This window comes from Strigops habroptila, chromosome 9 (assembly GCF_004027225.2).
Source record: "Strigops habroptila isolate Jane chromosome 9, bStrHab1.2.pri, whole genome shotgun sequence".
Lineage (NCBI taxonomy): Eukaryota > Metazoa > Chordata > Aves > Psittaciformes > Psittacidae > Strigops > Strigops habroptila.
The window spans coordinates 30100760-30124302 of NC_044285.2; the positions used below are offsets into that span (position 1 = coordinate 30100760).

At 50.0% G+C, this 23543-nt stretch overlaps 1 protein-coding gene across 2 annotated transcripts in view; it reads left to right on the forward strand.

The window, feature by feature from the left end:
* Window positions 1-2260: 2260 nt before the first annotated feature.
* Window positions 2261-23543, forward strand: part of LOC115612892 (gamma-aminobutyric acid receptor subunit beta-4) — a 76520-nt gene continuing 55237 nt past the window's right edge. Inside the window, exons 1-2 of one of the 2 annotated variants that reach the window (XM_030497751.1) lie at window positions 2261-3244; window positions 7291-7379. In XM_030497751.1, coding sequence (XP_030353611.1) covers window positions 3165-3244; window positions 7291-7379 — 169 coding nt within the window. In that variant the 5' untranslated portion in view covers window positions 2261-3164. The remainder of the gene's footprint in view (window positions 3245-7290; window positions 7380-23543) is intronic. The other variant, XM_030497750.1, reaches the window with a different exon arrangement.

The window sequence follows — 23543 nt, forward strand, 5'->3', positions numbered from 1 at the left end:
CCTCAGAGGCAAAAGCTTCTCATCTCCCCAGGAGCTTCTCTCTGGTACCCAGCAGCTTAATTCAGAATAAATGTTTCAGAAACACTCTGCTGTCAGGAGACCTGTGTGCTGGCAGCAGCAGACAAGGTAGATACTGTACCTGTACAACACCTGCACTTGAGAGACACTGAGGCAGCTCATTCCAGGCTCAGGTCTCCCTGTGGTACCCACGTACATGGGGACATCTTGCAGGACCCTGGCATATCTATGCCATGGCTGGCTGTGCCCTGTGCTGCAGAGGCAGATACACCAGGTGAGGCATGAGTGACCATACAGGAGATAAACTGCCCTGTGGAAACAGTTGGGGTTGAGCCTGGCCAAGCACAGCCCATATCTGCTGGACTGGTTCCTCTTCTTCAACAGGCACATAGGGAAACCTTATTGCTTTGGCCCATCTTCCCTTTAGCAAAGAAGATCCCCTCACCCACGGGAATCAGGGAGCCACAAGCTTCTGGGGGAGTTGGCAAAGCATGTATTACTCATGGCACCATGGCATGTCAAAGCTAGGGCACATCCTGAGGGCATGTACCCTTGGCACAGTGCTCAGCCCAGCACCAAGAGCCTAGGCAGACAGGCAGCAGTTGCTTTGGGCTACGATGCAGCTAAAGACCACCAGACATAGTGGTCTGCAGTCAAAGCCTGTGGGTAGCATGCTGCATCCTGGCACCCACAGACACATTCGCTGGCATGTGACAAGTACCACTTATCTGCTTGGCCTGAGAGAAAACACAGCAGGAAATCACTGCTCTAAGCTTAGCTCACAGAGGTCTGGGGGAGCAGGAGTGGTCCAGGCTCTAAACCAAGCAGAGATCCTTTTCCACCAGCCTCAGCAGCAGGTGAGAAGATGCGGACTAGCACAGCCTTGTTGTGGGTGCAAAACCTTCTCGGAGTCCTCCTTGTCCCCACAAGGCTCACATGCTGGGACCCCAGGACCTCCCTGCTGGGACAGGAGCCACAGGGGAGATGGCCTGAGTTGTGACACTGGTATAGTGCACCACACAACCCAGCTTTTCCTTGTTCTAATATCTGTGCATTGCAACAGCTCCGCCTGGCCTGCAACAGGGAAGCTCTCCAAAGTGGTCACTCACCACCCCGCTTTTTGGGAGAAGGAGAGGCAGAGTACTCAAGCATGAAGGAAGGGAGCATTATGAGCCCCAGAGCCAGGGCTGGCACTGATCTTCCTGCAGGGAATGGCAGGACGAGACTGTTGCCCAACGGCCACTGTGCATTGCCCTGTGCCTCTTCAGAGGCATTTTGGACCTTGTCCTGCCCAGCTGCAGTGACACATTGGCTCTTCCCTCTTGTCCAAGAAGGGTTTGGAAACCATTCACACACAGGTGTCAAGCCAGCACCAGGGGAGTGGAGACTTACCTGCTTGGAGGGTCTGCCCTGAGCTGCCAGGCAGGTACAGAGGAGATGGCATGCTGGATGGTCCTGGTGTGAGAGCTCAGACGTTTCCTCCTTGAGTCACAGCTTCTGCTCTGCATTCAAAGTGCTGCTGGATCTCTTCCTTTTCCTAGGAAAAAATCCTCCATGGAAATACATTACTGCATACCTGATGCAGAGGTCCTTAATTATATTACTTTCTTTAAGATAAAGATCAGAAGCTGATGCACAGGAGACTGTGACTGTGAAGATTTCAATGGCTGTTACCATGTCAGCAGGCAAAGCCACAGAATCAGGAGCTGATCCTCAGCAGCATTTCTGGAAGTTCAGGCTTCCTTCTCCCACAAACTGTATTGTACCCACAACAGCAGCCTCCAGGGAAAGCAGAGCATCCCTGCTGAGCTGGGCTTCCCTGGCCAAGGGAAGTTTCCAGCCCCATCAGAGGCTTTGGATCTTCCCCAGTACCCCAGGAAGAGGCCACTCTGCCCCCTGGCATGCAAAGAGTCTCAGTAAATCACCTCTTTTATCTCTGTGGCTGAAGGAAGAAGTTCAGCCTTTGCTGATCACACTATTTCAGGCAACCATAGCACCCATCAGCTCTTGTAGCTGAGCCACTCTTTCAGAGGCACGTCCCCCTACTTGCCCAAATGCCATCACCTTTCCCATCTTATCCCCTGCTCTCACCTCCCTGGGAAGAAAGGAAAGGAAAAAGTCCCCTCTGCAAGGCAGCAGGGGTTAATGTTGTCAGCCATGACGTCAGGATCCCAATTTGCCGGAGTGTCCCCCTCCCCATCCATAAACTCCCTCCTCTCTCCTCCCCTCCTCTTGTGACTTTGCTATGAGCAGCAAAACTCCACAGGAGCTGCGGCAACAGCACTGGGGAGACATCCAGTCCTCCCTCGGAGAGCAGCTCTTTCTGCAGACAGGGATTTATTCATTTTCTACACATGCATAAATCTATTTATTTCTCTTCTGGGTTGCATTTGTTTTTCCTTTTCTTTAACCCTTTTAGAAAAAGCCCCAAACCTTCCAAGTGACAAGGCTGAGATTTCCCTATAATAAAAGAACTGCACGGTGGGGTTGGGTTGCTTCCCCTTCCCCCTCAGAAAATAGAGAAGGGGGAGCAAGTAGGTAAAATCCAGAATAAAATCATATTGCTAGATAACGCACGCCTTCCCCCTCACACACACACACACGCACACACACACACACTCTTTCTCCTCCTCCTCCTCTGAAGGTGGGTAGCAGGAGCCATGCAACATCTGCAGAACCGGATGGCAAAAGAGCAGGAGGAAAAATAATCCAAGTGGAGTGCTCAGGGGACGCTGAGTTCTTTTTCTTTTTCTTTTTTTTATTTTCATTTTTTTTTCTCCTTTTTCCCCCTCTCCTCATACCTGTGAGATTCCGCTTCACATTTTGCTGAGCCCATTTTGGGGCATTTTATTTTTCTTTCTCTTGGGATTTTCTCCGTTGCCAGAGGATGTCTCTTGTTGAGAGGATGCTGAAAGGAAGAAGAAACGAATTCTTTGACTGGCACTGAAGGAAGGGGGGGGGGGGGATATTTTTCCCCCATATTTTTTAGGGTTTTTTTCATTATTCTTTTTCTCTAGGAAATCATTGCCTGGGGGGGGTTGGTTTCTTCTTTCCATCCCCCCCTTTTTTTGGAGGGGGATTTCAGAAGATCCATCCTTCTTTCCCCTCCCCTCCAAAGATTTTTTTCCTCCTTCGTCTTTGTGGAAATGTGGACATTTCAGGCAGACAGATTGAGTGGAATTGTCTCTGCTTTAGCAGCTCTTTGTCTCGCCTGCTGTGCGCAAAGGTAAGGATTGCGATCCCAGGCTGCAGGGACAAGGGGGCTGATCCAGGGTTCATTTGTTTGGTTTGGGGTTTTCTCCATCGATCTGTACAGGGGAAAGGGGAGGGGGGGTTCTTTCCCCAAATTGCTTCCCCTGCTGCCTGCTGTTGTTATTTCCCAGCCCGTGTCATTTTAGGGGGAGGAGGGATGCTCATGCATGAGATGTGGAACAGGCTTTCTGCAGATGGAGCCCACCTCGCAGCCCACTTGCAGCGCATCCTCCCCCCGCCAGTACGTGACCTGGGGGAAAATGGCAAAATGAAGCGTTTTGCTGTGGAACATGGTGTCTGTGGGAGCTGAAGGAGTGCACAGCACTGAGCTGTGTGCATATGCACCCGGCACAGGGCTGCCTTGGCCGTGCTTGTGCCTGCACACACAGCTAGCACATATAGCACACACGCACATCCAGCCTGTACCACAGCCCTGGCTCTGCGGTGTAGCAGAGGCAATGCCCGTGTCTGTGCCTCCCCGCAGGTTTATGGCGTGCAACATCATCATCTGTGGGTTCGAGGCGTTCAGATACATCCCTGCATGTGCGCATTTATCCATGCCCATTCGGGTGCACACACATGTGTCTCACAACACACCTACAGAGCACAGAACGCTTGATCTGCTCTGTGTGTAGGCATGTAAATCTGCACTAATACCCTGCATACCCAAGCTGCAGCTATTCCTGGTTTATGCCTAGAGCACTCCGAGTGATCCAGGCACACATCCAGCCTGGACAAGGTGTACGGAGAACACCTGTTTGCTCAGGCACAGGCATTTATCCACTGCCTTCACACACAGGAGTAGCGCTGACTACTCCTCCTTGCCCTCCCTGCTCACACACGCAGGTGGGTTTGTACCTCTGTGCTGACGGCGTGCATGAAGCCTGGTGGGAGGGGAGCTGTGGCATTTCCTTGCTCAGCCAGGCACACTGAGCAGTGCGTTCCCGACGCACACATGCAGGTCCCTTGCAGATCTGTATATACAAAGATTTATGTTCCCATAGTTATAAACACGCACATGCGCAGATCCGTGCCCACCTTACCCACACCATTCATGCCTGGTTCCACTGTGTATGGACACATACACCAGTATGTTTAAGAGCCAGTATCCAAGCAATGCCCATATCAAAAGCCTTTGCTCAGACATGACCTTGCATGTGTGTTTATATCTGCTGATGTCCAGGGCTGCTGTTCACCTGTAGTCTGCATGTATATCTGTACGCCTTGGAGACAAAACACTCTCCCATGCGCACATGCCTTCAGCTGCTCCCACATATCCCAGCCAGCAGCACAGTGCACATGTATGTAGATGTTTGGCTGCAAGTGTATGTGCATATGCAAAGCACACGCACACCCACAGAGTCAGGGACACAGCATTAAAAAATCCAGTTCACGGGCTGGATGTACGTGCTCCCTGAGCGGATGCAGACCCACATTTGCCAGGAATAGCACTTACATGCAGCTGCTTGCTTGCAGCTGGGTTTGCCTGTTCAGCAGGGGGGACATGGCTTATTGGATCAATAAGAGCATCGAGAGGCAAGAGGCCTTGCCCTTGTTCAGGATGGCAGTGGATGTCCTCACTGGGCCAACTTGTAGCTGGTGAGGAGGAAAGAGGCCCTATATCCCTCTTCCCACTGCCCCTCTCTGCAGGGCCTCTGGCACATTGGTTACTGCCTCTGCCTCAATTTCCTTGCCTGTATTAAGGAGGTGACACTGCTTCCTGAGTTTATGTCCCATGTGAAGCCCTACAGAAGTGTCTAAATCCCTTGAGAAATACATGGTGTCTATATTATGAATACGGAAATTGGGAATATGGAAATCTATGTACCTGGGAATGACTGTTTAGAGATGAACAAATGCTGGTGCACACTATCCATCCACAGTAATCATATATATATAAGCATGTTGCAAAACTTCACATACCTGCGTAGAAATCCACAGGTGAAGTGGGCCTTGCCAGCCTAAACACTGTGTGGCAAAAATGTCCACCTGTGTACCCCTCTCTGATCTTATTACAGTGATTAGAGCTGTACCCCTCTAAGGTGCATGCTCAGGAACATTGCTCAGACATTCTCCAAACACACAACCTCCATCACTATAGCTGAATGTTTTGTCCATGCACCAAAGCTGGGCCTGGGAAGTGTGCTGTCTCACATTTGCACATCCCTGTTCGGTTGAGAAATCCCTGCACATGCACAGCCTGTGCATCCAGAGCCTTAACACATGCCCAGACTTCCCAGTGGTCCCACATGCCTCTACCTACACCTGTCTGGAGAGACTCACACCTGGGAAACCAGTCTCCAGCAATGCCTGTTTCTGTGTTCTTGCATAAATTGTGTCCACAGCCCTGTGTCTCATCATAGCATCATAGAATGGTTTCGGTTGGAAGGGACCTTAAAGATCATCTAGTTCCAACCTCCCTGACATGGATAGGGACACCATCCACTAGACCAGGTTGCTCCAAGCCCTGTTCAACCTGGCCTTGAACGCTTCCATAAACCCAAGCAAGATCTGCACCCACAGTCACCTTCACACAGACTTAGGTATCATTACACACATGCACACACACGTTTGTGCACGTTTCACAGCTGTACCCTCAAGCTCCAGCACCTTCATGTGTCTGTATGTCTGTGTGCACAGGCAGGGAGTCCAAACATCCTTTGTACCATCAGGACAGCATGTCTGTGTGTCTGTCTGTGTGTGTGCAGACACACGGACATGTCAGTGCAAACCCCTGTGTCCAGTGAGGCACGGGGCTGGCTGGCAGTGGTAGTGCTATGGTGCAGCTTTCCAGCTTGACTTGGATGGATGTGGGAGGCGGTGTTGACAGGGAGACATGCTGTTGTGGTGGGTGACTGCAAAGAGCAGCAGTTGTCACCAGTAGGGTCTCTATTCTCATGCAAAGCAGGGGATGAGGGTGGCACAGAGGCTGGGTATTCAGGCAGAAAACCTATATACCCCGCAGCACTGAATAGGTTCAATATTTTTAGCATCCTCTGCTTTCTGGTTTCCCACCTTCAGTTTTGCTTTGGCTCTTGGGCTGTTTTTAGAAGAAGCTCCCTTCTTTATGAAATGGCTGGAGGAGCTGGATCGGTTTTAGGGAGGACACATGCCCCTCCTGTGTGGAAGTAAAAGGGTCGGCAGGAAAAGGATCGCTGCTCTGGCACAAAGAGGGAAAAATGGACTCTCCTCCTCTGCCTCTGTCTCTTGATTCGTGTTGCTAAGAAGCCACAGTGATGCTGAGTGACAGAAAAGGCATTTTTACACACCAAAGATCAGCTGTATGTTGAGGCCATGGGGCAAAAGTAGCATTGCTTTTCCCTTTACTTCAATAATATGAAGAAATACCTGGGTGCACTGAGAAGCAGAGGTTGCACTGGGGTGTGTGACAGTGCAGGGAACCTGCTAGGGGGGACTCATGTAGTGGAGACCTCAGTGCGTGATCAGTCCGTGCTGTGGAGGGGGAGACCAGGAGCAAGCGCCCAGCGTGGCAGGCAGAAGGGAATGAGCGCTGCAAGAGAGAGGCTGGAGCAACCCCATGCATACATTGGTGGGACAGAAAGGACAATTTCTGCCTCTATGTGTATGTGTGTGCACCCACCCATGGGCAGGGTACAGTGATGCACCCCAAATGTGTGGGTCAGTGGCTAGGAAGAGTGTGTGTGGTAAGCTGTGCGCACATTGAGGGGTGCACCAGCCCGGTGGCACTGCTCGGATGCAGGCACACACTGGGCACAGTGCAAGGGGATGGAGTTTGTGATACCCAGGTGTCAGGGTGAGCCACAGAAGAGCCAAGACACTGCTGAGACTCCTGTGCCACTCCCAGGATAGCTTAGGACTCCTAGCAGCCCTGCTAGGGGCTCATCAAGAGCTGTGCAGGGACACTAAACATGAGCGAGCTGAGGTGTCTGTAGCACACACAGGAGCTTTGGTGCCAAGGGGCGCAAGGGATGCTGCGGCGGTGCTGCCCAGCCAGGATGGCACACAGGATGACAAGGACTCTCTTCTTTTATCTTTCAGCCCATCCACTGGGAATATTTCTGTGGTGAAAGAGATTGTGGACAAACTGCTGAAGGGCTATGACGTCCGCCTCAGGCCTGACTTTGGAGGTATGGTGATGGCCGGGAGCAGGAGCAGAGCACGGGAGCTGTTGTGTGTCTGTGCTGCTGGCTTGACCTCGTGAAACACTCCCATCTGACATCTCCTCCCCTCCTCTGTTTGCTAGCCCTCAACTCCTTGCCTTCTCCCTCACCTTTCTTTCTTCCATCCTGGTTTCCCTCCTCCTCTCACTGGCTCCTCTCCTCCTGCTGACACCCATTGGGTTGTCCATGGTGTGACGTTTCTGGGTATATTTTGCTGGGACAGACACTCTGCTTTTCCTTTACTCCAAACTTTCCTCCATCACAGACTACAGGTCATGCCTCTTCCACTTGTGTTCCCACTGCCAGATATTTTAGCTCTTTTTCCTGCAGAGGGTTGGGGTGAATATTGGCCTGTTGGTTGCTCTGCCAGGCTGCCCCCTCAAGCAACAATATGGGATAAAATATTCCCTGGATGCTGGTGGCCTGGCTGCTATTCAGTAGGAGATGCAAGGATCTGCAATTCCTCTCTTGAGTCCTGTGAGCAAAAAGGAGAATGGGAAGGGTCTTCTCTTCGTCATTCTTGTGGATAAACTTTGGGTATTGTCGTGCTTCAGGGTACTGTTGAGGATCATTTGCAGGAGAGGAGCAGGAGAACCACAGCTGACAGCACAGGGAGGGGGATTTGGAGGACTTCTGGCTTCAGCCTACCGAGCTTGGCTGTTTTCAGTCTTTTCTGGGCAATGCTTTTTCCTTTTCACAAGATGTGTGGGATTGGGAGATCTTCAGCCTGCAGGAGGACAGGAACCACACAGAGATGCCCTTCTCCAGATGACTGCTGGGAAGCAGATTCATGTTTGTGCTCACAAGGAGGAGAGATGCCAGGGCCAGTTCCATGGTGATACAAAAGAGTTGTTTTCTCTCAAAGGGTCTAATCCAGAGTTTCTGGGGGTGGAGGAATATCACCACTGATTTAATCAGGTTTTTAAGTCACCCCAGTGTATTCCAGTTTCCCATGACCCCATGAACAAACCTATCTCTCCCTGAAACCTCTGGTCTCCCTCCACCCTACCCAAACTTGCCCATATCCACTCACCACCCCTCACCCTTTGTCAGAGGCTGCCTTCTCTCCCCATGCACACAGTCCCCACCATGCTCTACCCTGTGGTGGACCAGAGGCTTTCAGGTGGCAGCACTGAGGGCTGCTGGACTCTGGCCCCATGGAGGGCTGTGGGCTTTGGGAGATGTTCATCCCTCTATAGTACTCAGGGGCATCTGGAAGGTCACTTCAGTGCAGGGGGAACCACTTCAGAAGGGCTTGCAGTGCTCTGCAAGGAAACAGGGATCCCCCCACTCCCTTCTCTCCTTTGGACATGGGATATGGGTGGATTTGATTTATTAGCTCTGTTTAGGAAACATGAAATGTCCCTATTAGCTCAACAGTCCCAATCACAGGAATTGGTGCAGTCACATTTTATGAGGGGGAGAACTGCAGAGATGACATAAAAACTGCAAGAAAACCATCTTGTAAGCCACTGAGATGATTCTGATACAGTAAAACAGTAGGTGATCTGGCTCCGCGGAGGCACAGAGCAGAGGGGTGCAGCAGGGAGCCATGGGGATGGAGGTCCATCAGCACAGGTGCATTTCACGGCCTGTGTGCTCTGATGGCAGGCCCCCAGGTCAGCCAGGACACAGATCACACCTTCCTTCAGTCTGGGCAAGGCACACAGGGCTCAGGGCAGTACTGCTGACCTTGCATGGGTCTGTGCGATGCACAGGCTGGGCTCAGCATCCTTCCTGGCTGTAAAGTGCATGTTGTTGGGCAACCATTGCATTTCATTTGATTTTACTTTGAATTCCCAAAGTACAAGTTGCGTTTTCACTCAAGCAGAGAAATAGAAAGGCGATGGTAACCCTCTTTCCTACACCCATCTCACTGTTGCCTTTCACCCTTCCTTGTCCTTCCCTTTGCTCATGAGTGCAAAGTCCTGCCTGGCAGCATCAGTGGCCATGCCTTTGGTGCTTGGTGTGCAGGGATGCCCTAACTCTCAGCACGCCTGGTCCTCTTCCCCGTTAGGATAAGCTTCTCTGGTCAAAATTGTCTGTTGCATTTACAGTTGAGGGTGGGTTGAAAGATGAGTCTGAAAGCTGGGGATCATTAGCATTACAAGCCTGGAGGAGAGGAGAGGGAAGTTTCCTTGTCCCACTGCTGTCCCCAGAGCTCCCCAGTTCTCTGAGATTTCGGGCCAAATCCATTGCCAGGAGAAATCCAGTAGGATCACGCCAGGATGTGTCTAGCCCTTTGTGTCTCCTAGTTCATCCAACATCCCTGCTGTGTTTGGAGAGGGCAAAGCTCCCCCCAGTGAACTGTGTGCAGCTGAAAAAGGCACACTTTGGGCAAAGCCCTAGAACATGTGTCTATGTCTCTCTAGGGTGCATGGGGTTGGGCTGAACCCCTGTTCTAGCACCCTGAGGACTGGGCTGTTTCCAGGACACTGTCCTGCAGCCCACCTCGTGCTCCACTTGGACCAACCTGTCACCCCTCGGCTGCTGTCTAGCTGGGCAAGATGGGTGTAAGCCATCTCTGCTGGGGATGGAGATCACTCTTCACTCACTTGTGCACTCACCCCAGGAAGACCATTCACAGTGAGCTGTGAATGGCAAAGAGAGCATCTCAGAGGGGTGGCAGGTCCTGCTTGGAGCCGTGTGCCACGGAGGAATGACATGGGCCTGCCTCAGGGCTGGCCCAGCAGTGGTAGAGCGGTCTGGCTGGACAGGCAGCTGCCTAGGCAGGAACGGAGAGGACTGGAACAAAGCAGCTACCACTCAGTTGCCTGTGAGCCAGGCTGAGCTGCTCCAGAGAGCACCTCTAGAAACCAGAGCCCTCAGCCCTCTGCACCTCAAGGATGAGGGCTTTGGGGATAGGGTGCCAGTGTTGGGCATCCCAGAGATGTGGGCAGAGAAAGGTCCTTCCCAGATGATTCCCATGTGAGAAATTCAACCCACAAAAGCAACAAACCAGGCTGCTCTTCCTTCCTCTCACCTCAGCAGTTTCCTTGCTTGCTTTCCCCGTACCTTCCTCCTATAGAAGTGTTTCCTTCTTACCATCCTCCCCTCAGATCATCACCCCTGCACTGTCCCTGCCTGCTCAGCCCCACAGGCAGGGTACCACCTCTGCACCCTGGGGTGCCTCCTCCACAGTTGCTGCCCACAGAGCAGGATGTACCTTTGGACGTAGAGGCACTGGAAGAGCCTATTCCCATGTACCATTTGTGCTCCTTCACTTGGCGAGGCAGATCTTGCACCTCACAACCTTCCTAAGATAAGAGAGGGAGTGCTTCCGCGGCACAGCAGCCCCAGCCTGGCCTCCTTGTCCCAGCATCCCGCACCATTCCCGGGATATGCTGCTTCAACAGCTCCAAATGCAACTCGCGGCTCTCCAGTCCTCTTTTTGAGAAAGAGAACTCCGACTAATGCCAAAAGGAGGACAGGCCTGCCGGGGATTGCAGTTCACTTTTTAATTTGGAGATGCCTCGTTAGCTCTGGGCTGAGCTGAGTGCCTGGGAAGCGTCAGCCACACGCTCTCCTCCCCTCTCCACCACTCTCTTGGAAACCCATTAGGCCAATGAGCAGGTCGGCTCTCAGGAGTGGTGCTGTGGCAATGAGTGTGACGTGCTCGTCTGGGGAGCTGGGCTGAATGGGGAGACACATGGGAGAAAGGGTGAGAGTTGGAGCTATGGGGATGTGATGGAAAAATCTGGGAGCAACTCCTCCAGAAAGAGATCCTGGCTCCTTGGGGACAGTCCAAGGGGGTCAAGCATCAGGTGAGTTGAAGTGGAAGAGCTGGTGTTGAAGGTGATGCAGGTACATCAGTTCTTGGGGTGCAGGTTGTACACTCTTCCGGCCTGGGGACCTCTGGACAGTCCCCCAAACTGTAAAGTAGCACACCATGTTGAAGAGATGTGGGACATATAGGCACCACAAAGCCCAGTTTTCATGGGCTGAGCAAGATGGTTTGGGACCGAAAGGGCAGGGGGTCACTGCAAAGCAGGTTTAAGGGGTTTGGCCACGATTGTGATGGGGATCGGGAACAGCCTTGGAGGAGGGGTTTTCAGGGTAGAAAGAAGATCCAGACAGGGTTCTTGGTCTCCTGAAAATGGAGATCTCTGTCCTGGCACAAAATGAGCAATGATGTAGAGGGAGGTCTTTTGGCAGGGCATGCTGGGGACCCTGCTCAGCTCTGGGGGTCATGGCAGCATATCTCACAGGGAGATTAAATCCAGCTGGCCCTGGCCTGGGGATGGACAGTACAGGGGCGATATTCAGTGGATATATTGCAAGCACAACAAATACACCACAGTAAGCTAAGCAGGATGCTCACCATTTAGGACTGGATGAGCAGAGGATGCTGCAGATCAGGTCTGGGAAGCATTGCAGGGCCACGGGTGGGGGAGAGAGGGAGCTTTCAGAGCAGCATCCTGGTTCTTGTAAGTGCTCTCAGGTGCTCACTTTCAGAAGCATTAGTTCCATAGGAGGGAAAAAAAAAAGAAAGCAAAAGTAAAGCAAGCAACCAAAGACTGTATTGCCCCAGGGTAGAGAAGGAAATGAAGGAATGGCAGGAGGATCCCACTTGAGCTCAGTGACTCAGCTGCTCTCTGTTGGTGCAACATCTCCAGCCCAAAACTTTGTGAGAGTTTCAAGGACTTGCCAGGCGTGGATGGAAAGGGGACCCTTTACGGTCTCCCAGCATCATTTATAGATCTTGTTAGCCAAAAGCAAGGTGAGGGCATTCTCTGCTCCTTGCCTCCAGCCCACCTACAGTGCAGGGTTCCTATCGTTTCTCCTGGGTGGTGTGCACGGTGTCTGAAAATGCCTGGTGAAAAAGGAATGACCAAGAAGCCCTCAGGATTACACACTAAATCCAAAGTTTTCATGCTTGTGGACCCAGCAGCTTTCCCTGCTTCATTTTTAATTCAAACTCCCTAAGGAAAAATAGCACTGACGGGATCTTGGATTGAAATGAGCCTGTGTCCTGCTCCTCATGTGCCTTGTGGCATGGACCTGGCTTCCCAGGTCTCATCACTGTTGCCCAGTCTCACTCCTCTCCCTTGACACCCAAACCCTGCCTTAACCTCAACATCTTGGCCTCCTTCCTTTCTATCCCTTGCCTCTTCTGCCCTCAGCCCTTCTCTGGTCCGTCACACCTCCACCCTCTTGGGGACTCAGCCTGCCTCCACATCCTGCTTGTTCCCCAGGGTTCTCCTTCTTCAAAGGCCACTCCAAATTCAGTGGGCCTGGGGATGAAGTCCTCAGTCATTGCCTGCAGAACAGCATCACTTGAAACCTAGAACTGTAAAAATAAATGATTGCTGGTGCATAAAGTGTTGCAGTGAAGCATCGTCAGTAGTTCAGGGCTCCAAAAGTGGCTGCTTTGACTTGCATGAATGCAGCAGGAGGTGGAGGTGGGCCCGAGCTTTGCCCCACCAGACCTGTGTAGCTGGGAAACTGCTGCTCTTATTTGGTCTGTGCTGCGGGGAATGGGAATTTGGGTTCTTACATAGCCCAAGTCTGGTGGTATTGCACATTGCTAAGGCTTCTTGAAAACATCTCGGTTTTCCACTGCGTATAAAGCTCAGCCACAGTGGTTGGTTTTTTTCCATACAGCTAGCTTGCTTTGACTTTTTGAAGGGGAGAGAATAAATTTTAGGCAAAATGATTCAGAGATTTCTGGTAACAACCTGATACATGTACCTGCTGGGTGTTTTCCTCTCCTAAGATGTTGGGGGATGAAGCCGGCAGCATCTTCAACAGGGCTGGCCCAGGTACATGTACAGCAGGCAGGCTCCCAAGGCTGCCAGCAACCCAAGTGGAACAAGCACCATGGTCCCACCACCTCTGGTGCTGCTGCAGCATCCCAGAGCAGTGGTGCTGTTGCAGGAGGGCCAGGGTGTGGGGCTGGGAAGGAGGCAGCCCACTGGTCCTGGGGTGCCTGTCCCAGGGATCATAGGAGCTGCAAACCTGCCTTCCCAGAGCTTAGTCCTCAGCTCTCCAGCTGTCTTCCCCTCCACTTCTGTGGAAAAAATGCCTAAATCTCAGAGCAGCCAGATTCAATTTTCCCAACGCTTCTGAGATGCCTTGAGCCAACTCTTCTGCACGCTCCAGGGCAGGGAATTGAGGCTTAGCAGGAAGGCAGTCCCCCTGCTGGGGCCATCCCCTTCACTGTCCACAGGAGAAATTGCCCAAAGCTGGACACAGGGTTAGCCTCAAATCCTGCACTTCACAGAGCCTTACTACAGCGGGAAATAACCCTCCCTTCCCTATACACTGTCAGGGCAGAGGATTTGAAAGCAGAGGGGTGAATATGGATCAGATTGGGGAAAGGAGTAAATTGAAGGAGAGACAGGAGCTGTCTGGAAAAGGCTGCAAGCCACAGCGTCCAAAGAAAAACTGGAAATGCCACCAAGGCTGCCTGTAGTCCCAGTTTAGTTCCTGAGAAAAGGATGTTCTTGGTCAGTAGATCTGTCAGCAGCTGTGCAGCCCTCAATTCCTCTCCCATTTACACGACTCCTGGCTCCAGACCATGGGTCACATCCTCTCTAGGACTAATCCAGAAGGAAGATGACAACCTCCTGCTGTTGTGTCTTTCTTCATTAACTGAAGTGGCAGGAAATGAAAGGATACAGTCCTTCTTGGGACATATGTGGATGTTAACACATTGCTACATGATGGAATTTCTGGTTTTTTTTCACTTTGCTCTTTTTATAGGAAATATATGCTGTGAAAATGACTTTGGGGCTATAAAGTCAGACACTCAGGACTTCAGAAAAGCCAGAATTGAGGTTTCTCTGTGGATCTATATTTGGTCCCCTTGTGAGGGGACCTTGCATCAGGAGGCAAGGTCCAACAGTTGCTTCCTCCTGAACACCTCCATAGAGCACACAAGAGATACCATTTACACGTGGAGCTGATCTTTCTTGTTCCCACACCCAAGAGGGGGACAGGCTGGGAGCATGACAGTGAGGACTAGGGACTAGCTGAGGTGGTCATGGCAGGTGATTAGAACAGGTTGGGCCGGACTGGAGTGAGATGAATGTCTGATGCAAAGCCTGGGAATGAGCAAGCAAAGACCATCTTGGACTCATGCTTTCTTGACTGCTTCACATTCCTACCTGCTCACAACACAGAATTAATTGGTTTTATAGCTGTTGTCAAGCTCACCAGTACAGCCTGAACGTGTTCACACCTCTCCTCTGAGGAGCCAAAGGTATCCCTGCTGTGGGGGGCCCAGATAAAACACCTGATTCTCCAGAATACTTGGCAGCATTGGCGTCAGCACACTGCATATTGGAAGCACAGCTCCTATTGATTTCAGCCACAGCTCTCAGTGGTCAGTCCCAGTGCCCCAAGACAGAGACATGCAGAGTTCACCAAAACCTGTGAGGTTTAGGTGACTTGTGTAGGAAGGAACACTAGGAACCCCTGTGACACATCCAGTCCTGGAGAACAGAACTCAGCTGCGCAAACATCTTCCTCCCTTTCCTGGAGTCCTCCTCCTCACTCACTGCATATCTATATCAGCTTCTTCAGCAAATCAGGCAGGGACCCCACTGTCAGCACTATCCTCTGGTATATAATCCTGCGTCATGCTCCCAGCAAATCCATCCTCTATCAAACAAGGAGTGAACAAGAATCCTGGGGACTGTTCAATTAACAACTGGCTCTGTAACATCCATTCATCAGTGGGCACCCTTCCACCTAACTTCAATTCATTTAGATTTCACATACTTTTTTTTTGGAGTGTAATAATATTTTAGAGTATTAGACCCTTCTTCCAGTGTGATAGAGCTTGTGAACTTCTTGCTGCATCTTGAATATATTTGTGCATTCATCTGTGGCCCCACAAGACTCTTATTATCCTCCTTCGGAGACAAGAAGCTCTGACACAGAGCAGTGGAGGGAGTTTTGGGTGGCTTGATGAAGATAGCAATGAAAATAAGTTCCCCTGAGTTTCAGCCCAGAGTCAAATTGGACTTGGGTTTCTGAGCAATCTGTATGCCTAGAGCTGTGCTTGGTGGTACCAAGCATTGTTTTCTGGATTTGGTATTCAGTGGTGGGCATGAAGCCTTGCTGTCATCCATTAAGCCAGTTTACTTTTACAGGAACTGGAGGAGATGCTGGTTCTCATGTTTGTGCCAAAGCCCATGTTGAATAATGGCATCCGGCTGCCCTCCTCCTTCCTTTTCACCCTCGGCTGGTGCACTATTTCCCTGCAGCTCAGCCACTCACTGACACAGTTGCTTTCCAGCAGTGCTAGAGCTGGTCTGCACTACTTCACAGTAGCTAGCGAGGGGTTCTGAGATATCTCTCTAAGAGAAAGATGTTATCAGCATTTTAACAAAGCATTTAGTCCATGAATTTTGCCTCTTTTCTTAGTCATAGATTTTTTATGACTGAATATGATGCATTCAACTTTCTGATTAGTAGAATAATTCCAATGCATCTTAATTAATTAACTCATTAAAAGCAGATTGTTGTTTATAGCCAGTCTAGAAAGTGTTTTTCATCTCACCTGGACCCATCTTCCTCCTTGAATAACGTCTACAGAACACTCACCATTTCTGAGATTATTCCTGCTGGTAAATTTTGCCTTCAAGCGACTGTCACTGAAAGCACAATGTAAAAAGAGTGTAAAACCCATTAGTACAAGTCCTTTTGATTACTCAAAATATATTCCCACAGCCCTAGAGCTGTTCATCAGAGCAGCTTTACGTATCTGCATTGTTCATTTCCTAGGTCTCCAAATATCCCAGTTAGGCAGAGAGATATTTTTAACCCACATAGCACGAAATATGAACGCCAAGGAATATGCTGTAGTTTTATCGCTACGTGAAACACAGGTTGTGTGTGCATGTCACTTTTGTCACCTGTGTCTGGTTCAAAGAAAAAGAAGTTGGAGGCTACTAAAGTGTCAGGCTGAACTGATGTAAGGTGCTTCCTCAACAGTAGCGACAGCATTTGGTGTGTAAGATCTATTCTTGTGGATAGTCCTTGGTGGGGTTTCATAGAATCATAGAATCATAGAATCGTAAGGGTTGGAAAGGACCTTAAGATCATCTAGTTCCAACCCCCCTGCCATGGGCAGGGACACCTTGCCCTAAACCATGTGGCTCAAGGCTCTGTCCAACCTGGCCTTGAACACCGCCAGGGATGGAGCATCCACAACCTCCCTGGGCAACCCATTCCAGTGCTTCACCACCCTCACTGTAAAGAACTTCTTCCTTATATCTAATCTAAACTTCCTCTGTTTAAGTTTGAACCCATTACCCCTTGTCCTACCACTACAGTCCCTAAGGAAGAGTCCCTCCCCAGCATCCTTGTAGACCCCCTTCAGATACTGGAAGGCTGCTATGAGGTCACCACGCAGCCTTCTCTTCTCCAGGGTGAGCAGCCCCAACTTTCTCAGCCTGTCTTCATATGGGAGGTGCTCCAGCCCTCTTATCATCCTCGTGGCCCTCCTCTGGACTCGCTCCAACAGCTCCATGTCCTTTTTATGTTGAGGACACCAGAACTGTACGCAGTACTCCAAGTGGGGTCTCACAAGAGCAGAGTAGAGGGGCAGGATCACCTCCTTCGACCTGCTGGCCACGCTTCTTTTGATGCAGCCCAGGATACGGTTGGCTTTCTGGGCTGCAAGCGCACACTGCCGGCTCATGTTAAGCTTCTCGTCAACCAACACCCCCAAGTCCTTTTCTGCAGGGCTGCTCTGAATCTCTTCTCTGCCCAGCCTGTAGCAGTGCCTGGGGTTGCCCCGACCCAGATGTAGGACCTTGCACTTGCCTTGGTTAAACTTCATAAGGTTGGCATCGGCCCACCTCACAAGCGTGTCAAGGTCCCTCTGGATGGCATCCCTTCCCTCCAGCGTATCAACCGAACCACACAGCTTGGTGTCATCGGCAAACTTGCTGAGGGCGCACTCAATCCCACTGTCCATGTCACTGACAAACATGTTGAACAGGACCGGTCCCAACACCGATCCCTGAGGGACACCACTCGTTACAGGTTTCCAACTGGACATCGAGCCATTTACCACAATTCTTTGCGTGCGGCCATCGAGCCAGTTTTTTATCCACTGAGTGGTCCATCTATCAAATTGATGTCTCTCCAATTTAGAGACAAGGATGTCATGTGGGACAGTGTCGAATGCTTTGCACAAGTCCAGGTAGATGACATCAACTGCTCTGCCGCTGTCCATCAGTTCCGTGGCTCCATCATAGAAGGCCACCAAATTGGTCAGGCAGGATTTCCCCTTAGTGAAGCCATGTTGGCTGTCACCAACCACCTCGTTGTTTTTCATGTGCCTTAGCATATTTTCCAGGAGAAACTGTTCCAAGATTTTGCCAGGCACAGAGGTGAGGCTGACTGGTCTGTAGTTCCCCGGGTCTTCCACCTTCCCCTTCTTGAAAATGGGGGTTATATTACCCTTCTTCCAGTCATTGGGAACTTCACCTGACTGCCAGGATTTTTCGAATATGATGGACAGTGGCTTAGCAACTTCATTCGCCAGCTCCTTCAGGACCCGTGGATGGATTTCATCAGGTCCCATGGACTTGTGCACGTTCAGGTTCTTAAGATGGTCTCGAACCTGATCCTCTCCTACAGTGGGCCTAAGGTCTTCGTTCTCACAGTCCCTGCATTTGCTTTCCAAGACTTGGGTTGTGTGGTCAGAGCATTTGCTGGTGAAGACTGAGGCAAAGAAGTCATTAAGAACCTCAGCCTTCTCCAAATCCATGGTAGCCAGTTCTCCTGATAGCTTCTGGAGAGGGCCTACATTGTCCCTAGCCTGTCTTTTATTTGCTACGTATCTATAGAATCCTTTCCTCTTATCTTTTACATCCCTTGCCAAACTTAATTCTAGCTGGGCCTTAGCTTTCCTAACCTGGTCCCTAGCTTCTCGGGCAATGTTCCTGTATTCTTCCCAGGCCGCCTGTCCTCGCTTCCACCTTCTATAAGCTTCTTTTTTCCCTCTAAGTTTCCTCAGCAGCTCCTTGTCCATCCATGGAGGTCTCCTGGCCCTCCTGCTGCACTTTCTTCTAGTCGGGATGCAACACTCTTGAGCACGTAGCAGGTGATCCTTGAATACCAACCAGCAGTCTTGGGCCCCCCTGCCCTCTAGGACTGTATCCCATGAAACCTTACTAAGGAGGTTCCTGAAGAGGCCAAAGTCTGCTTTCTTGAAGTCCAGGGCAGTGAGCTTGCTGCACACTCTTCTCACTGTCCTGAGGATCTCAAACTCAACCATCTCGTGATCACTAGAGCCAAGGCTGCCCTGGAGCGTTACATTTCCAACCAGTCCCTGCCTGTTGGTGAGCACAAGGTCCAGCATGGCACCTCTCCTCGTCGGCTCCTCTACTGCTTGAAAGAGGAAGTTGTCTTCCACACAATCGAGGAACCTCCTGGATTGCTTGTGCCGGGCCGTACCGTCCCTCCAACAGATGTCAGGATGGTTGAAGTCCCCCATGAGGACCAGGGCCTGCGAGCGTGAGGCTGCTCCTATCTGTCTGTAGAGCGCTTCATACACAGAGTCCTCTTGATCAGGCGGCCTGTAACAGATCCCCACCGTAATGTCCCCTGTTGCTGTTTTCCCTTTGATCCTGACCCACAAACACTCTGTTACCTCATCACCCGTCCCCAGACAGAGTTCCATACTCTCTAGCCTATCACTGACATAGATAGCAACGCCCCCTCCCCGTCTGCCTGGCCTGTCTTTTCTAAACAGCCTGTAACCTTCCATTCCAACATTCCAGTCATAGGAGCCATCCCACCATGTTTCTGTGATACCAATGACATCATATTCCCGTAGCCTTGCACACATCTCTAATTCCTCTTGCTTGTTCCCCATACTACGGGCGTTTGTATAGAGGCACCTTAGCCGAGCTCCAAATGAAGCCGACTCAATGGCTGGGGCAGCTGGAACATCTCTACATCGCTCCAAGCACTTATTATAGGTGCTGGCAACTGACCAGGAATGTTGGGATGGATCAATGCTCCCCTCCCCCAACACATCTAGTTTAAAGCTTTCCTGACCAGCCTGGCAAGCCTCCTACCAAAACAGCTCTTCCCCTTCTTTGTCAGACCAGCTCCACCAGCCTCCAGCAGATCTGGCCTCCCAAATGGAGCCCCATGCTCTAAATAGCCAAACCCCTGACTATGGCACCAGCTTTCTAACCATTTATTAACCTGCCAGACACGCCTAGCATAAAGCCCATTAAACGAATTAACATCACATATGTGAGAAAGAGAAATGTTGGATGGTGGAGCCCTATAGCAGGAACAGATAAGTCAAATAATAAACACGTATTCTGGAGATCCAGTGATTGATCCTGTTCCCATTAAATGGAAATAAACAGGTCTTCTCAGTCAGCCCCTGCTCCCAGGGTGTAGGAGAGCTACTGTTTGCTTTGAGCCAGGTGTGAATTTCAAGCTGGTTTGGGGAACACTGATCATGCAGTTCCTATAGGTTATTCTTCTGGTTTTGGCATTTATCTCTGGTTCTGTGTTGGAGATAAAAACCTTTTTCCTCTCTGATCTTTCCCCCCTCCCTTTCCTGTTTCTCCTGCTTTTTGTAGTCCTGCAGGAATAGTGCTGTTAAGTAGTTGTGCACTTACAGATGTCTCTGCTTGCGACAGCTGTGAGCCTTAACCAAACCTATAGTGGCTTGAATTACCTTCCTCAGATCTCAGGACCTCTTAGTTCAAGTCTGGGATGGCTCAAAGTACCGTTACAGTCAGAAAAGGGCCTCTGTAAAAATTATATCTTGTTGTTCCATATTTATTCTCCCTCAGTGGTTTTCATGTCAAACTTGCTCAGTTTACCAGTCAAAACAAGATGTTTCTACCTGCCAGCTCTGCCAGCTCAGCCTGGGCTCTGGAAATCAAGCTGTGCTCTCTCTGCTCTGGACAACATCACTAGCCAAAAAGGATTCTCAAATTGGGGCTGAACTGGATGTGATTTTGATCATGCACGACTATAATTTGTTCTCAGGTGGTATTATGGGCTCTGCGTGACAGATAGCAGCAAGTCTCCTGTGCTGTACAAACACTGCCTAAAAAGTCTTCCCCACTAGTTGTGGGATGATGGACCCCTGCTAGGTCCATTTTACATCTAGGAGACATTAAGAGGGGGCAGCTTGTTGGAGATGACACAGAAGACCTGTGGCAGAGTAAGGAATAGCTTCCTGCTATTGCTGCTTATTCATGAGAACAGACCTGAGCACCTTTAGAGCTCTGGTCCACTGCTTGGTCACCAAACCATGACCTTTCCTTTGACTGTGAAATCCTCAAAGGGAACAGGTGGGCCCACTTCTTGCTGCAGAGAAATGGAAGGGCTATAGCCATGGGAAAGGTTCTCACATGCAGTGGGCATTAAGTTTGTTTGCAAATAGTTCCCCTTCTGGCAGATGGAGCAGGAGGGCATTCCTCACCATCCTTCCCAGAAAAACTGAAATTTTGAGAATTTGATCCTTGGCTGAATATTTCAAAACACTGTATGTGGCAGATAATATGTTCACTGTGTATGACCATGTCACATAGGAGAAAAAGTGGGGAGGATGTCCTGCCTATTGCACTAGTTCCAACCTTCACTCTTCTTGTGCTTCTGTAATGAATCTCACTACGGGCTGTCAGCAAGAAGGGGCACCAGAGCCTTCTCTACCCCAGTGCGAGACTCCGCTCTCTGAGCCTGCAGGGTCATTTCAGCCTCTAAAAGCCATGGTAAGCTTTTATCTACTACACAGACCAACCCCTACCAAGAGCAATGACGCAGAAACAGTATGCCTTACTTGATTCTTTTGACAGTTTATCATCCTGTACTTGCATTCAGCACCAAGGCGCATCAGTCAGCTGAGATGTGAGCACACCAAACTGCCCCTTCTTCTTCCACAGGTCTGAATAGCAACTGCACCACAGAACCAGGATGGGTTTCCTGATCAGGACATCTTTCCAAACACATCCTCTCAGCTACCAGGCAGCTTCTTGGTGTTCTTCTTGCTCTTTTCTTACAGACTGGCCACAGCGAGACAACTGACCTGCAGACTTCTTTCTTTAAGGAGCTTTGTGTTAGTGAGACCACAGCAGACGTTTCCTTCAGGTTGAGGCAAACTTGTGATATGGGAAAACCCAGGTTTGGGGGCTGCACTGGGCAGTTCAGCAGGGAATGTGTGAAGAAGGTGGCTGCCCATTGCAGGTGTAGCATCAGAGGCTGTCACACCAGGAGAGAAGGACACCCAGGTTACAGATGGGAGTTCACTGGTGGGGCATTGTCATCTTCAATTCACCATTGAAGAAGGAAACCTCCTCCTGCTGGGGAGGTCTGCAGGAAAGCCCAGTCTGCCTCTGGGGAAGGGTCTCGGCTTCATAGGAAATTTATGGAAGTCAGGGACAGGGTAGGCTACGAGCTGAATTTTTCTTCTTATCCTCCTTTCATATCAAAAATAGAACACTCATCACAAGCTCCCCTACATGTTTTTCTTCCCTATTGCACACTAGATCCTTGCTAGTATTTGAAGCTAGAGAGAAAAAAAAAAATAAAATGATGAGTACTCAAGTTAATAATGCGTGATTATTATGTTGATGAATTGCTGGAGATGAATATATATGTAAAAGCTCTGCAAGATTCGCTCATCCATGCATCCTGAGTGAAAGCAATTGTTTTGGTGAGCAAATGGCAGTTAGTTCTATCTCTTAATAAGAGGTGCTGGGGTAAAATGTAACCTGGTAACTTTTGTCCTGCTGAATTTCCAGGGCACTTTTGCAAATCAGTCATTGCTGGAATGATGGAAACACCAACGGAGGGGTCAGTCTTTCAAAAGTGACCAACTTAGAATTCTTCTTCCTAAAAACCTCTTGCAATCCTCAGTCATCACTGAGTTTTGTAAGATTTTCTCTGTCTTGAGACACAGAAAAGCAGAACAACCTGAACAAGATACATCCAAGAGACTCAGAAACCGGGAGATAAGAACGTATCACCCCATGCATAACATTTGGAAAGGCGGAGGCTTGTTTTTGTGTGTGCTTTGCTTCTCATGATTTCTAACTCAGACTCATGATTTTAATGTGAATGTCATGATATTTTCAGGCTTGACTCACTCCTTTTCTTCAATACTTGCACTGTAAGTGTCCTGACTGTCACTGTGCATAAGCCTTGGGCACTGTACAACCCCAAAGCTCTGCCTTCAAGCTGAGCTAAAGGGCTATGTGCCCTTCAGAGGGTATGGAAAGTGCAGACGTGGTGGTGGGGGGCATCTGAAGTGAGCATTAACAAGTGCCCCACTAGCAGGATCTGTCAATAGGGGTAAGGTAGGAACTGGGAAAGGGCTCTATCTCCACAAAGTAACAAAAGGCTGGAGTCTCTCCCTTGTGGACTCCAGCCATTGACTGCGCTGTGTTGGGTGATGAAGAGCAATGTCCAGCACTGTCCAAAAGTCATCTCATAGAGATATGGCAAGGGGGCCACAGCAGGGCTGTCCCCTGCTGCTCCTGGATGCCCCAGCCCTGATTTCAATAGCTGTGCAAGTCTGGGATGTCCTGACCTGGCTGCCTTGTTTCTTTTCTTTTCTCCTTGCATACTGCATGTGTCCAACTGGATTCTATCCAGGAATTAGATGTTTTGGTATCCTTTAAAGACAAGTCCGTAAACAGTGATGAGGAGGTGTGACTAACTCATTAAAATTTGAAAACAGGGGGAAAAAAGGAAAACACCTTCTTGTTGTCACTTTGATAAAAATTACAAGTCCAGATATTTTGTTGTTCTTACAAATATTTCCAAGACAGAGTAATGGATTTGGTATGAACGGGGAAGCTTGTGTTAACCCATTTAAATTAATTTGGTTCAGCTCATTTTCAGCTAAGGGGATTAGTGGCTCAGGATTTGGTAATGTGTGAGAGTGTTTTCCCAGATAGGTCACATACTCAAGCACAGGCCAGGTCTGCTGTTGTTTTGGGATGATATTTCCAGAGCACATAAGAGACAGGCTCTTCTATGTAGCAGATGTTTACTGGTAATGTGCCAGAGAAGCCCAGCACTGAAAAGGTGGGTCAGGACCTTTATGACCTGAGTAGGCAGATGAGAAGTGAGAGAGGCTGATGGGCAAAAAGGGAGAACAAGGGAAGTCGAGGGTCCTATGGAGGAAGGAAG